General features: G+C 32.9%; 2 protein-coding genes and 1 long non-coding RNA gene across 3 annotated transcripts; 1 reads left to right on the top strand and 2 right to left on the bottom strand.

Annotated features, from left to right (window-relative positions):
- Window positions 1–2,613: 2,613 nt before the first annotated feature.
- On the bottom strand, window positions 2,614–4,285 carry LOC11423589 (putative FBD-associated F-box protein At5g56820). The gene is made up of 3 exons (XM_024775575.2): window positions 3,554–4,285; window positions 3,310–3,438; window positions 2,614–2,940 (listed from the first exon to the last, which is right to left on the bottom strand). Exons 1-3 carry the CDS (start codon window positions 4,283–4,285, stop codon window positions 2,614–2,616), a joined length of 1,188 nt encoding a protein of 395 aa, XP_024631343.1.
- A 263-nt stretch (window positions 4,286–4,548) lies between these two features.
- LOC120578030 (uncharacterized) lies at window positions 4,549–5,072 on the top strand. Its single transcript, XR_005643985.1, has 2 exons — window positions 4,549–4,623; window positions 4,805–5,072. It is a non-coding gene; the product is annotated as an uncharacterized lncRNA (long non-coding RNA).
- Window positions 5,073–6,315: 1,243 nt separating this feature from the next.
- On the bottom strand, window positions 6,316–7,968 carry LOC11423588 (putative FBD-associated F-box protein At5g56820). Its single transcript, XM_003593102.1, has 3 exons — window positions 7,249–7,968; window positions 7,015–7,143; window positions 6,316–6,654 (listed from the first exon to the last, which is right to left on the bottom strand). The coding sequence occupies exons 1-3, from the start codon at window positions 7,966–7,968 to the stop codon at window positions 6,316–6,318; spliced, it is 1,188 nt and encodes a 395-aa protein (XP_003593150.1).
- Window positions 7,969–16,418: the final 8,450 nt, after the last annotated feature.

Here is a 16,418-nt window from a genome sequence, read left to right as displayed (position 1 = left end):
CTTTTTCATGTTAAGGAAAAAACAAAAAAACAAAAAGAAAACCAAAATAAAAATTGTCATTTTCGTATGTACAAATTATTATCATGCAAAGTTGTATGGAATATCTTAAGTTTTATTGATTTAATGAGTCTGAATTATGATTATATTGTAATCTGATGATCAAGTGATAAGAACTATAAATTAGTAGAAACTCCATGAGTAAGTAGATCTCATCCCCATTTATATTTTTAGATGAACATGTATACAAAGGTAAGGATATGGCTGAGTAATCAAAGTCTTGAACTAGTATGTTTTGAGATGAATAAAATATCAAAGTCTTGAACTATTTACTAGTCAAGCCAAGTATTGTGACTTGTAGCCGTTATGAATTGTAAGTTGTTGATGTTTCCGTCAGTAATATTAAATATCTAAGTATCAAATGTCGTTTCGATATCATATTGTATCCTAGATGTTATAGAATGAAAAAAGAAAGAAAAAACAAAACACAGTGGTGCTATATGTAGCGAAATTTGTCCCGAGGCGTGTTTAACAAATTTGCACGTCATTATATCCCATGTTTGTGGAATAAAGCCTGCTGGCAGTTCTATTTAGCCAGTAACATTCATTCGCAATTTGTACAAAAAAAAAAAAAAAAAAACATTCATTCCCAATGGCTTTGGGACAATTTGGTTTGCTATACTTAGCATTATTCCAAAACAAAAATGAATTTGTTGGAGAGAGGGAGAGTAACTAACAAATGTTTCTTATGAGAAAAAATAACACATTAAATTTATTGAACAGAGAAAGTGTGAAGGTATAATAGGCAAAAAAACCAGATCTTCAAAATGATCATTTAGACCAAACCATAAACTTTTCATTTGGGTTCCATCTCCACGAGTCTTCAACAGGGGAACACTCCCCACAGAGGGCCCCCTTCTATCCTTTTATCTAACCAAAACAAAATCGTCTTATTTGATTCAAGGGAGAGGAGGAGAGGGAGCGGAGGGATTGTAACAAATTGAGTTTGGTTGAATGAAACAATTTGAAGGAGAGCTAAAATTAGTTTAAGAGGGATTTGTCTTTCCTCCCCTCCTCTCACCTCCCCTCGAATAAAAATAAAGAGACCCTAAAGAATTTGAACAATTCTTGCTTTCCTTGGGAATAGATCAGTCTAGCACGCTGTTTTTTTTTTCTTTTTCTCTTTCAATTCTAAACAATCCTACTAGAACATCAATAACAATAATGTGACATAAAATGGAATACTTATGGAATTTGCAAGTAATATTGCTAATTTCCAAGTAAATAATTTGGACTGAGTATTTTGTTTAGGTTGCATATTTTCAGTTGTTTATAAACTACTTTGTTTCTTTTCAAAAACTGAAAGTTGTTTATATAGTTATTCTCACAAACTTTTGTATATCCCATGATAAATATGGAGCCTTTGTACTACATATCACATGCAGAGACTCCATATCTCTAACACAATCATTATAGCCAAAAGGTTGTCAAAATCGAGACTTTAATTTAGGTCAAAAGGGAATAGCAAAATCGGTACTCATAAAATCGCAATCAAAATCGAAGGATTTTACTCAAGAACTTTTGTAGAATCGATATAGGAAATTGTAAAATTGCAATCAAAATCGATGGATTTAAAAAAATAATAATATTCCTAAGTATATGTTATAAATGGTGTATAGTCATAAATGACTTAGTATATAAGAAATCGTAAAATCACAATCAAAATCGATGGATTTTGCATAGTTTAGGATTCTACAATGGATTTAAGTCGTTGAAGGTGAAGAAAGTCACAAAATCCTAAATTTTAGAATTTAAGTCGGGATTTTGACAACAATGATTATAGCAGTTTACATTTATTTGTGGTCACTTAGTACCTAAGTAGCATTGATACTTCTAATAGAAGGTGTGTTCATGTCCGACATGGGATTAAGTTCCATTCCAAATTTTTCCGGTGTCAATGTGCCCGTGTATGAGGTGGTGCTTCAGAGCTTAGTACATGTTTGACGAAATCACGACGACACCAAAATTCTACTGAACTCCCTGCCGATCCAGACATGCACTTAGTAGTGTTTACCTTCTTCAACGTGTTTGTTATTTGTCTTTTATTAATAATAACAATTTAAGGGTCCTTCACTCACACATTGCAAAAGTGACCAAGAAACCAAAAGCTTATTTTCCTATGCCTATTGCACCACCCTTTAAAATTAGGAAGAAACTTCCCATTCATGGTTGCTACATTACTAAGAAAAGCTGGATATTATCCCATAATTAATATGGTATTAAGTATTAACATACAACTTCCTCAAGGAAAGTAGGAAACCAAAATCAATTTTGTGTAACTTGATTGTCAACATTAGGAAAGATTTAGAAGTTAATGAGTTTAATCTAAATATGATTGGCGTAATTTGATGAATGTAGCCGACTCAATTTAGTGGGATAATGCTTGGTTATTGTTGTTGATGTAACTTGATTGCCATCATCATTCAAGCATGATGACAAAAACATTATGTGAACCAAACAAGAGATCAATCAAATAGTAAAATACAAATGAAAAGGAATCTTTTTCTTGTTGGTGGTTTCAATCCGAAGCCATACCTTTCACCCTTTTCTGCAAGTTTATCTTCCATTCTTAGTTCTTTTGTTATGCCTTTTAAAAGTAAACTTGCAGCCACAATCAATTGTAAGTTGACATGTTGCAGATGCCTTTGGACATGAGGATAATACTCTTTCTGCTTTAGGCCATCTCTTGTAGCACCAGATTGACATAGTTTCTAAAACTCTTGCATTATCCAGAATAAACCTTGCTAACATAATGCGATTACGGTGTTGGTCTACAACAACAAAGTCCCGCATATTGCAAGTTGTAAGGTTTAATGAAAGGCAACTTGGAACTGATTCAGGATCCACCCAATTTTGTTTATAATCTCTTGTAGTGTTCAAATCCTGTCAATTGGTGCCTTGTAACTTCAGTTAATAATAGAATAAAATAATACTCCCTCCATTTTAAAAAATGAATGTCGATTTAACAAAAAAAAAAAAAAAGTTTTAAAATGAATATCACTTAAACTTTTTAATATACAATTATTATTTTATATTTGATTGTCTCTTAATTAATTGAGTGTACATTATTTTCAATGCACCAAATAGTAAATAAGGTTAGTTAAGTAAAATTGACACGTCCTTTAACATCATCAGACATATGTATAAAAAAAAACCTTAAATGTCAATCATTTTAAATTGGAGTACATAAAAAATGCACGATAAGAAAAGAAAAGATAAATCAAATAAGTTTCTTATATTTAAGACACATACCTCATAAAAGTCAAGATTTTGAAGCTTAGGGCAATGGTAGAGCACTTGTACAATTATATCACAGTTATAGTTGAGCACCAGATGAGTCAAATTATGGAATGTAGGAAAGTCATTAGGTGGACAATAACCCTACATTTGAAAGAAAGAAAAAAAAAACAATATTAAAATAATAGGGTGAAATTCGCGAAAATTAAAAATAGAAATTTATCACATTATTCTTTTTCATTGGCATGCATCATCAAACCTTGCATAGTTGTATGCGTAGAAACTCCACATTTGAAAGTGATTTCACCATAAAATAGCAACCATGATCGGTTATATCTGCTTTGTTCAACCTTTTTAAGCTTGAGCATCTTAATTGTTGTTTACGATATAAAGAAGAGAAACGAGCGGAAGGGTCAAAGTGTATATTAGATAGTTGAAGATCTTCAAGAAGTGGACATGCATCCAGAAGAAACGTAAATTCATGTTGATGATGAAGATAAATGTCTTTCAAATGTAGTGTTTTGAGTGAGGGAAAATTATAATGAGAATTAGCATCCTTAAAAAACCAAAACCAACGGAGTTTGAGAACAACAAGGGTTGTACAAGTTAATATACTAATAGGCAAACTAGGGGCTAATGTTAGTTTCCTAATCAACGTATTATGGTAAGTTGTTCTTCTCATCATATCCAAGTAGTTATCACCGGGAGCATGAATTGGAGAGGAATAGCGTTGAATGCCGAGGATGAAAGTGTTGATGGAATGATTACCTGCGGCTTTTCGCAAGAGCAAGAAGGAAGAAACGAATTCCTTGAAGCGGCGAACGGATTCTAGGTCTTCCATGTTGGTTTCTGTGAAGTCGAGAACGGGAACGTAACGCCAAAGATGAATCCATCGCTTCGAAAGAATGGATGTGGCTACGGCTTGTTTGGTGGGAACAGAAGAGAGTATGCGAGTCAGAATATCGTCTGGTAAACTTCCTAACCTATCCATCGCTGCAGTTGTTGTTGTTTGGAAGCAAATTTTAACCTAAAAGTGTTTTTAGGTTTTGCTTAAATATCCAAGATTGGGTCGGGTATAATTTTATTAAATCTTTGTGTGTCAAATCTTATGTATAATAAAATAAAAAGTGGTTAAATCTTATGTATAATTTTTACTTCCTTTGCATTCATGTCACTACATATATTGTTTTTGAATATGACTTCAAGTTTTGGCAATAATGCATCTTAAATGTGTGATTAACTTACTAAAACAATGTCTGGGTTACTTGGGGGAAGATTGAGAAAACAGAATGTAAGGTGATTTTCCGCCTCCAAATCCATGCTACACATGTAAGTTTTCTCTTCAGTTGTGTAAGTCATTCCGTAAATCTAATTGTTTATTGTTCTATACATAAAGCACTATTAAAGAAAATTTGTTGACTAGCTTGATTGACATTGCTTTGTTTTCTTCGCATAATTATTGAAAACAACAAAAACTATGCTTGAGACCCACATATTTTAAATTTTGCAGGCTGATGGAAGTTACATATTTAGCTTAGATATTAGTCCGAAGCTTTGTCAATTAGCTCAAGAACATGTCAAGAGCATGAGAGAATGATAATGTCAATGAAGGAGGGGATAGTAACAACAATTTAGAGATTTGGAAAGTTTTAGATTCATTATCATATTTTTTTTTTTAGGTAATGGATGGTTTTACTTTGATTTATTCAGTTATTTGCAAACTATATTTATGTATTTTTGAGAGTACTTTTCTCTTGTATGAGACATTATTATGTTGATCAAATTTGCAAACTATATTTATGTATTTTTAAGAGCACTTTAGGTTGATTTTTTTTAATTAAAAAATTGAAGTTAGAGACGGAATTTATTTTATGTAGAGACGGAATTTGGTTTCTTTGTAGACATGGAATATATGACTCAGAGACGGAATTTTTCCATGTTTGGTAGAGCAGAATCTGTAAATCCGTCTCCAATAGACTTAGAGACGAGAAAATTAACCACGGATCCAAATCCTGCTCCAATTCCGTCTCTAACTTGTTTAGAGACGGATTTTTTGCATTTTAGAGACTGATTTCACCCGTCTCTAATTTGGATTTTTCTAGTATACTATCACAATCATTAGCAGTCATAATTTACATTTATTTGTGGTCACTTAGTACCTATGTAGCATTTATACTTATAATAGAAGGTGTGTTCATATGTCCAATATGTGATTAAGTTTAATTAATTCATTTTTTCCAAATTTTTACCGGTGTCAATGTGTCCTTGTATGCGGTGGTGCTTCATAGCTTAGCACATGTTTGACGAAATCACGGTGACACTGAAATTATATTGAACTCCCGCCAATCCAAACATGCACTTAGTGTTTACCTTCTTCAACGAGTTTGTTATTTTTCAATTGTGTGACCACGTTATATGTGTGACCACATTTTTCAGTTGCGTGACCACTATTTAGAAGCTGAAAAATGTGGTCACACAACAAAAATGCGCGTGATCACTATTTTTCCACTTAGTTAACCAAATAAATTATGGAAAAATAGTGGTCACGCAACTTAAAAAATGTGGTCACACATACCATATATTTGGTTAACTGAAATTTTTCAGATTGGTACAAAAGGGTGTACACATTAAGGGTGTCTACCTATTATTGCTCCATAATTAATATGGTATTAAGTATTAACATACAACTTCCTCAAGGAAAGTAGGAAACCAAAATCTTTTTTGTGTAACTTGATTGCCATCATTAGGAAAGATTTAGAAGTTAATGAGTTGAATCTAAATATGATTTACGATAAAATATTATGGCGTAATTTGATCAATGTAGCTAACTCAACATAGTGGGATAATGCTTGGTTATTCTTGTTGATGTAATTTGATTGCCATCATCATTCAAGCATGATGACAAAAACATTATGTGAACCAAACAAGAGATCAATCATATAGTAAATACAAATGAAAAGGAATCCTTTTCTTGTTTGTGGTTTCAATCCGAAGCCATACCTTTCACCCTTTTCTGCAAGTTTATCTTCCATTCTTAGCTCTTCTATTCTTCTTGGTTCTTTTCCCTTTCCTTATAAAAGTAAACTTGCAGCCACAGTCAATTGAAAGTTGACATGTTACAGAAGCCCTTGGACATGAGAATAATACTCTTTCTGCTTTGGGCCATCTCATGTAGCACCAGATTGGCATAGTTTCTAAAACTCTTGCATTCTGCAGAATAAACCTTGCTAACATAATGCGATTACGTTGTTGGCCTTCATCAAAGTCCCGCATATTGCAAGTTGTAAGGTTTAATGAAAGACAACTTGGAACAGATTCAGGATCCACCCAATTTTGCAAACCTCTTGTAGTGCTGAAATCCTGTCAATTGGTGCCTTGCAACTTCAGTAATTATAGATTAAAATAATACTCCATCCATGTTTTAAAAAATGAGTGTCTTTTTAAGAACAAAAAAAAATTGTTTTAAAATAAATGTCACTTCAACTTTTTAATGTACAATTATTATTTATTTTTAATTGTACCTTAATTAATTGAGTGTACATAAAGCATTCCAACCGAATAGTAAATAAGATTAGTTAAGTAAATCTGACACGTCCTTTAACATCATCATTACATTTCTTGATATATGTATAAAAAACCTTAAACGTAACTCAATTTAAATTATAGTACATATAAAATGCAAGACTGAAAAGATAAATCAAATATGTTTAAGACACATACCTCGTAAAATTCAAGATTTTGAAGCTTAGGGCAATGGTGGAGCACTTGTACAATTATATCACAGCTATAGTTGAGCACCAGATGAGTCAAATTATGGAATGTAGAAAAGTCATTAGGTGGACAATAACCCTACATTATTTAAAAAAACAGTATTAAAAATATAGGGTAAAATTTGCAAAAATTAAAAATAGAAATTTATCACATTATTTTTTTCATTGGCATGCATCATCAAACCTTGCATAGTTGTATGCGTAGAAACTCCACATTTGAAAGTGATTTCACCATAAAATAGCAATCATGGTCGGTTATATCTGCTTTGTTCAACCTTTTTAAGCTTGAGCCGCTTAATTGTTGGTTACGATATAGAGAAGAGAAACGAGCGGAAGGGCCAAAGTGTATATTAGATAGTTGAAGATCTTCAAGAAGTGGACAAGCATCCAGAAGAAACGTAAATTCATGTTGATGATGAAGGTAAATGTCTTTCAAATGTAGTGTCTTTAGTGAGGGAAAATTATAATGAGAATTAGCATCCATAAAGAACCAAAACCAACGGAGTTTGAGAACAACAAGGGTTGTACAAGTTAATATACTAATAGGCAAACTAGGGGCTAATGTTAGTTTCCTACTCATATTATTGTAGTAAGTTGGTGTTATTGGAGAGGAATGGCGTTCATGAGTTCGAGAGGAATAGCGTTGAATGCCGAGGATGAAAGTGTTGATGGAATGATTACCTGCGGCTTTTCGCGAGAGCAAGACGGAAGAGACGAATTCCTTGAAGCGGCGAATGGATTCTAGGTCTTCCAAGTTGGTTTCGGTGAAGTCGAGAACGGGAACGTAACGCCAAAGATGAATCCATTGCTTTGAAAGAATGGATGTGGCTACGGCTTGTTTGGTGGGAACAGAAGAGAGTATGCGAGTCAGAATATCGTCTGGTAAACTTCCTATCCTATCCATCGCCGCCTGCTCTGTATTTCTATTACGTACGATGCTGTTTTGGAAGCAAATTTTAACCTAAAAGTGTTTTAAGGTTTTGCTTAAATAGCCAAGATTGGGTCGGGTAAAATTTTATTAAATCTTTGTGTGTCAAATCTTATGTATAATAAAATAAAAAGTGGTTAAATCTTTTAGAACAAAAAATATTGTTACTTTATTAAAAAAAAAAATATTGTTACAAATTTCTTAAGTATTTTTTTTATTTATTATTATATTTATCCCGTTGTCGAGTTATAAATATATATAATTTTATTTTTTTTAACAAGAAAAAAAATGAGATTATATATTAACCGATAGGCTCTCTCCAACACAACAATTGTATAGGGAGCAAAGTTTTTTTTTTAACAAGCCAAAAAATGAGATATATTAACAAAATGTTTTGGTCCCTAGCACAAGGAGTGCCAAAGGAAACAAAACAAGATTACAAAGTGTTGATCAAAACCAAACCAAACCAAAAAATACAGCAAGGGAGCAAAGTTAAACTACAATAATACTCCCTCCGTTCATTTGTAAGTGTTTTTTTAGAAAATTAACACCAAAATAGCGATGTGTATTTTTGCACATTTTCTTCCAATTATACCCTCATTTTAATCCACCAATAAATTCCTATCTCACACACTTTATCTTTCCAATAAATTTAATATGTTATGTTTCTCCCGTAACAAAAAATTATTATCTTTTTCTCCAACAAATTGCTTTTTTTTTTTTTTGCGCTCTCGCTCTCATAACAAACAATTGTCAACTTTTTAAATATTGTGCACATCTTTTTAATTATTATTTTTTTGAAGGGACATCTTTTTAATTATTGTAAGTCAATATAAAAATTATTTCAACTTCACATTTATCAAAAGTTAAGAAAAAATTAACATTCTTCCAACTCCTTTAATCAAAGTTAAGGCTTTAACTAATGCTAGAGTCACACTTGAAATTTGTAACAATTGTTCCTCATCTTATTTATAGAATTTTAACACTTCTTGAAACTACTGTTTCGAACAAAATTTTGTTTAAATTTAAAGATAATAAGAAACAAATTTTGTTTTAAAAAAACAAACAAACTTTGATTAAAAAACAAACTTTAATTTTTCAAATAGATAGCATTAATTAGTTTTACAAAAAAAAGATAAAAGTAATTGACAAAGGGTATTATTGCCAAATCGTACGCTTAAAATAGCAAAAAGACAGTTAAATAGGAACGAAAAATTCATCCTAAAAAGACACTTAAAAAGGAATGGAGGGAGTAACATCAAACACTCGACTCTAACTAGCGAAAAGATGGGCACCCACGTACCCGTCATTCCACTCTTTTTATTACGCTAACCTTTTAAAATTATGAACGGTGTTTTTTTTTATGAAATTTCGATTTTGATTAAAACTAAAAATATAAATGTTTGTTGCTTTCTAGTTATAACAAAGAAAACTAATCATGATTATCTATTTCAACGTCACCAACAATATAACAAAAAATATAATCTACAATTTTTTTTTAATGACACCAACAACAATCTTTATCATAGAAAAAAATTGTTTTTTAATGATATAATTGGGATAATGAAAAAGTAAGTATAAATATATTCATCTAATTTGTTACACTTTTTAAATGATAAAGGAAAAAAACAGACATATATATGTAATCATATCGTGTTTGTTTCATTTTTTTAATATTTAAATTTATTCTTATCTATTTGTTACAAATGTTAATTGTATTGAAAATTGAGGGTATTTTTGGAATGAAAATTCCAGCCCAAAAGTGATGAAGGGGTAATTTTCTTTACATATAGTCTAGCGGAAAGATATGCACCATCGAGCCCGTCTTTCTGCTCTTTCTATTGCACTAACGCATGTGATTATATTATTAGTTTGTTTGTATTATTTAAATTTTAAAAAATATAAATAGAACATTGCTCTTTTAAAAAAAATTATGTTTTGATTTTATCACTGGCCTCTTTTCATTTCCAGAGTCGAGCCTCCGAATTCTCAAGGAAGGCCCTGGTACCAATCACATGTGTCGATGTTCAACATGTTGATCATGTAATTGTTCGTAACGAAACAGACCTTGTAGTCTATGTTATAGTACAAAGTGGATGTATCTACGCAGAGAGAAATGAAGTAGAGACTGTTTTCATCATATAACATGAATACAAACATTGACTGATATCTGCTTTAGTCAATTTGGGTAAGCTATAAGGTTTCAAACTATTGAATTTTAAGAGAATCAAGCTATTCCTCAGAATGAATGTATATATCAGACAATCGTAGATCCTCGAGAATTAGAGATCCAGCTAGAAGCAACATGAAATCTTGAATTCCATTTAATTTAATGAGTTGCAACGAAAGGGTTTTGAGTGATGGAAATCCAAATCCAATAGAAGATAAAGAGAAGCCTTTGACAGAGAGGCGACAAAGGTCGAGAGTAACAAGAAAACACATGTAGGATTATTGATGGCAAAAACCTAAACACTCAACAAGAAGATTACCCTAAAATAATGTAGGGTTCACCCACCATTTGTGTGTATATCAAAATCTAAACCAGATTTGGTTTCTTTTCAGCCACAAAAATGGATATCAGTTTAATTTTATAAAAAAAATTAAGACACTAAACTGATGACAAACCAAAAACAAATAGTTCGTTATTTCTTGATTACCACAAACTGATATACAAAGATTATGTTCATTAATTGAACAAAGAAAATAAGTAGTTCAGGTTCAAATGATAAAAATCACACTTGACCATTAACTAAAAGAAACAAATAATTTAAATGTGAGAAGAAGAGTCGGAAATATGCATTACTACCTCCGTTCCTTTTTAACTGTACTTTTTGACATTTTACACAAACCAATACACTTAATAAATGTTACTTTTTCTTATACAATAATTTATATTTTTACTATAATAGTCTTAGTCTTTTAATATTTTATTTCATATATTTCTCTCTCCGCAATAATTAACTAAGGGTAATGTTGGTAAAAAACATTTATTGTTGCATTGAACTTTGAAAGTGACAGTTAAATAGGAACGAAAAAATTTCTACAAATGTGACACTTAAAAAGGAACGGAGGGAGTAGTTTACTATATGTAACGCCTTACGGACGGGTTGATGAGTTGGATATCCTCACGTTTGTCTTTTTCATGTTAAGGAAAAACCAAAAAACAAAAAGAAAACCAAAATAAAAATAAAAATGATTATATTGATTTAATGATATTGTCAGTCTGAATTATGATTATATTGTAATCTGATGATCAAGTGATAAGAACTATAAATTAGTAGAAACTCCACGACTAAGTAGATCTCATCCCCATTTATATTTTTAGATGAACATGTATACAAAGGTAAGGATATGGCTGAGTAATCTACTATGAACTATCGTCTGATGTTTATATTATAATTAATCTTTTGTGAAGTTTCAAACAAAATGTGACATTGAGCGCATAATTGTGTTTATGTTATGCATAATTATAAGTCTTGAACTATTTATAATCCAAAATCTTGTATATTAAATTAGTATGTTTTGAGATGAATAAAATATCAAAGTCTTGAACTATATTTACTAGTCAAGCCAAGTATTGTGACTTGTAGCCGTTATGAATTGTAAGTTATTGATGTTTCCGTCAGAAATATTAAATATCTAAGTATCAAATGTCGTTTCGATATCATATTTTAGATTATTGTATCCTAGATGTTATAGAATGAAAAAGGCTAATCTGCAGTTTTAACCCCCTAACTTTCAGAATGGTGCGATTTTAGCCCCCTATTAAAAAAAATTAAATTTTAAACCCTTATGTTTTAGCCCCTTTGCAAAACAGATCTTTTGGTCAATTTTGATCAGGTCAACGCGGATGTGTCATGCCACATGTGTATTTCCCCATTTATTTTAAATCAAAAAGCCAATTGTGTAATACTTTAAAAAAAGAAAAAAAAAATATAATGGGTTTGGCACGTGAGAGCTTCCAACGTTAAAAAACTCCAACTCTTCAACCCTTCTTCTTCATCTCTTCTTCTTGTTTTTATTCCACCATAACCCAACCTTCATCTGTTCTTCTCCATAAACCGAACCTTCATATGTTCTTATTCAACCATCTTATTCGACAATTCTTCTCCTTTCTTTCACATCGATTCTTCCTCTACCTCCTTTCTTAGTTCCACATCAATTTGTTTTGTGTGTTTGCAGATCTGAAAACAGAAAATGTCTGGTAACAATTCATCTTCAACTGTTTTTGGGTCATCAAGTATGGCCAAATCGAGGTTGGTTTGTTATTGTGGTGTTGAATCACCTCTGGTCACGGCTTGGACAGATGAAAATCCAGGAAGGAGGTTTCATGGTTGTGGAAAGTATTTCCAGAGAAGAAAATGCAGTTTTTTCAGGTGGTTTGATCCAGAAGTGCCCGAGAGGCGGAAGAAATTAATTAGAGGACTTTTGAAGAAGAATGATGCAATGAAGAAGAAGGAGAAAAAGTTGGAGTTTACAATTGTAGTTTTAGGGATGTTGTTGTTTTTAAGTTTGTTTGTGATTTTCATTAAGCTTGGTATGATGTAATGTATCAGTTATGTAATGTTGCTATGCTATGCTATGATGGACATGTAATTTCTGCTATTGGCAAAGAATTAATGAAAGCTATTAGCAAAGAATTTCTGCTATCAGTTCTGTAATGTTGCTATGATGGACATGTAATAAGTAGTTATTTCTCAGGAAGGAGACTTTGTGAAAGTTCCCTGAGTTTGGGGTGATTTGTTCTAAAATCAAAGTGACAAAAGTAACATCTTTGAAAGACTAAATTGTATATATGTTATAAATAACAAGAGTCCAATATCAAATGAAATCATGCTTTCATTTTAAATTCAAATAACAATGCTATGGCACATCAAATGAAAGCATGATTAGAATCCAAATAATAATGCTCCCTGAGTTTGTGAACAGATCGCACATTATTGACATTGTTCTCCTTTTAAATTCTTTTAACAATGGCACATCAACCATTGATCAGAGAATAGAAATGCATCATAGCTTTGGCACATGACATTTAAAGAGTACTTGACATTGGAGTTAACATAGTATTACTTCACATTCACCAAATACAAAATACATGAAGAGTACTTGACATTATAGTACTTAACCAAAACATCATAACCAGTACTTTAGAATACTTAACCTTACATAACCAAAATTAACCAAAATATCAAATAGAGTACTTGACATTAAATAACCTAAATTAATCAAAATATAACATCAGTCTCATTGTCAGTAATTGTCATTCCTAACTTAAGTTTTGTTCACAGATTGTTGAGTCCCCACAGCTGCCATCTCATCACTTTTCCTTTTAGCTCCAGCAAACCTTGATCTTCTAGGCACAAACAAGGATGAATCACCAACAATAACATGCTTGCCAGATGTGTTACTAGTTGCAGCAGTTACATGAGCATTTGAGTGTTGTGCATTTGAGTGTTGTACATTTGAAGCATGGTTGTTCACAGGAGCAGCAGATACAGAACCAGCATGGTTGTTTGTACCAGCAGTAGCAGCTGCATGTACATTTGAGTGTTGTGAATTTGAAGCATGGTTGTTCACATGAGCAGCAGTTACAGAATCAGCATGGTTGTTTGTACCATGTGCATTTGAAGCCTCAGGGTGTTGAAGTTCAGTATTATCCTACAATATCACAAAGTGTGTTAAATATGAGATCCTGTGTTATCTATCAGAAAGTGTTATAACAGCAGAAACTGTGTTATTACCTTGTTCCCTCCAGGTCTAATTGACCTATATCAGCAGCTGTTTTACCCTTACAAGTCCTCATGTTATGTCCAAGTTCTTTACATCTTGTGCACCTCATAGTCTCCTGATTTCTCTTTCCCTTCTTGCTAGTTGTTGACTTAGGCTCATCATTATCCTTCCTTCTAAGCTTCTTTGGCCTCCCAGGTGCCCTTCTGACTGGAGGTGGTAGTATTGGTGGAAGGTTCACTTCTGGCCATAGCTTTGGTCCATTTGAAGGCATGATAAAATTATCATATGTATCCAAGAAAGTTTGCTTCCTGTCATATGTAACCAGATTATACTTAATTAACCACTTAAATTAAGATTACATAAAGCAGAAAGCATATAAATTAAGATCACAACTCACCTGTACCAATGTGCCACATATTCATCTGGGTTTTGGCTATTGTAGTAGATTGCTGCAACAGCATGTGGGCAAGGAATACCACTTAATTCCCACCTTCTACATGAACAGGTCCTCTCTTTGACATTAATCACATACATATCACTTCCATCAGAAACACTAAAGTGAGCATATTCTCTATCACCATGCCAAGTTGGTGACCAATTATTTGCATCCTTCTTAGCCTTATCTAATATCTTTTTTATCATTGGACAAATATCACCAGAATATCTCAACATGTAATCCCTTAATCTAACTATCCTATTAGTTATATAGAACTTTAGTCCCTCAATAAGTGAAATAATTGGTTGCTCTCTTAACTCAATGATTGAAGAGTTAAATGCATCACACATGTTATTGACTTGTAAGTCACAACATGTGTGAGTATGGTATCCTGCCCTACTCCACATACCTGGTGGATATTGCCTCAACTCATCCCAAGCTGCCTGACTAAGACTTTTAAGTTTGTCCATAGCCCTGTTAAAATCAGGCATAGTATTTGCCCTAGCTGCAGCCCACAAAGCTTCTTTTAAGTGCTCACCCGGATTTCTTTTCCTAAAATTCCCATACAAATGTCTCACACACAATCTGTGCTCAACATTATCACCAATAGAAGCTATTGTATTCACCAGACCCTTCATCATTACAAACAATACAAAATTAATCTACATAATATTAAGTTAAGAGCATAAAAATAAGTAAAAAGTTGCAAAATTACCTTCTGCTGGTCTGATATGAAAGACCATCTTTTGCATTGAATGCAATTCAAATATGAAAGCAGTAGTTCAATAAACCAGTCCCAACTCTCTTTGGTTTCAGCTTCCACAATAGCAAATGCTATGGGGATCATTTGATTGTTACCATCTTTCCCAATTGCTGATAGTAACTGTCCACCATACCTCCCTTTCAGAAAACAACCATCCAGCCCTATCAAAGGTCTGCAGTTTTGGACAAATGCCCTCTTGCAAGCAGCAAAACAAACATATATTCTCTGAAATGCAAAACCAGCAGCTATCTCTTTACATTTAATCTTCACAGTACTCCCAGGATTACTTCTTAACAGCTCTTGTGCATAGTTTCTAAGATGTGCATATTGCTCTTCACTAGCCCCATGTATCATCTCTAAAGCCTGCAACTTTGTCCTATACATCTGAAACCTAGTAAGAATTACAGACCAGTTACGCTTACACAAATCTTGCAGTGCCTTAATGGTCATATCAGGTGTGTGTCTCAAGGTTGGTACCAGCTTCTTAGCCAGCAACTTTGTTCTTAACAATCTTACTCTACCAGTATTAGTGCATGTATGTGCTGAATTATAACTAGACAACACATAAAAAGTTTGAGGTGGAACCCTACTAAATCTCATGTGATATGGACATCCATCACTACACTTCACAATAATTCTCCTTTTCTCACTTTTCTTCAAGTGAACATTCTTCTTCTTCTGTAGAGCATATTCTTTCACAGCATTTTTTTACCAACAAAGCAGTTGCAAAAATCTGTCCCTCTTCAAATATCACAGTCTCATCATTTTCAGGAAACTTAAACCTATTGTATTTCTTCTTTTTCCTTTGAATACCATCATCCTCACTTGATTCACAGCTTTCTAGAAAATCAGAGTCTCCATTCTCATCTTCAAAATCTACCTCAGTTGTCGCCTCACTGTTCCTTGATGCTTCAACAGCAATAATTGCCTGACAAGAGTTGGATGACTGAGCAATAGGAGTTGGGTTCACAGTTTGTTTAGGCAGCACAGAAGTCCAGTCCCATTCTTCATCAAAATCACTGTCATCAATTGACACCCCATCAACACTTCCAATTTCAGCTTCAGACTCATGCTCATCACCCTCATCATCTCCATCACCAACATACTCAGGATCAGATTCTTCTTCCTCTGCAAGGTCAGCTGGTTCTTTCCCTTTATCTAACACAATAACTTCCTCATCACTCACATACCTGCTATCAAGTCCTTCCAAATCCTTATCAGCTTCAACATAAAAATTAGCAACTCCATGATTTATATGATCATTTATGAATCTAATGACATCCCTATCAGTTTTCAAAGGCCTAAGACCATCACTCAACTCCCAACCTGGACTGACATAAAACAACTTATACTCACCTTCCACACCAATCTCTCTCACCAGGTTGTTCAAATCTTTGAGGTTTGTCTCATCTATGTCTAACTCACCACCAAATTCATATACTTCACCCTTCTTATAAGCTATAAGAGGGTCAGAAATGAAATACCCTTTGTGGTGAA

The sequence above is a fragment of the Medicago truncatula genome, chromosome 2, assembly GCF_003473485.1.
Source record: "Medicago truncatula cultivar Jemalong A17 chromosome 2, MtrunA17r5.0-ANR, whole genome shotgun sequence".
Lineage (NCBI taxonomy): Eukaryota > Viridiplantae > Streptophyta > Magnoliopsida > Fabales > Fabaceae > Medicago > Medicago truncatula.
Note: the sequence above shows the minus strand (reverse complement) of the source record. Positions and strands in the feature narration are given on the sequence as shown.

Bases quoted from the DNA above. Each gene is read 5' to 3' on its own strand.
- LOC11423588 (XM_003593102.1), bottom strand. From the start codon at position 7,968: ATGGATAGGATAGGAAGTTTACCAGACGATATTCTGACTCGCATACTC. The intron at 7,144-7,248 runs GTTTGATGATGC...TAAATAATGTAG, and splicing joins TACGCATACAACTATGCAAG to GGTTATTGTCCACCTAATGA. The intron at 6,655-7,014 runs GTATGTGTCTTA...ACCAATTGACAG, and splicing joins AAAATCTTGAATTTTACGAG to GATTTCAGCACTACAAGAGG.
- LOC11423589 (XM_024775575.2), bottom strand. From the start codon at position 4,285: ATGGATAGGTTAGGAAGTTTACCAGACGATATTCTGACTCGCATACTC. The intron at 3,439-3,553 runs GTTTGATGATGC...TTTCAAATGTAG, and splicing joins TACGCATACAACTATGCAAG to GGTTATTGTCCACCTAATGA. The intron at 2,941-3,309 runs GTATGTGTCTTA...ACCAATTGACAG, and splicing joins AAAATCTTGACTTTTATGAG to GATTTGAACACTACAAGAGA.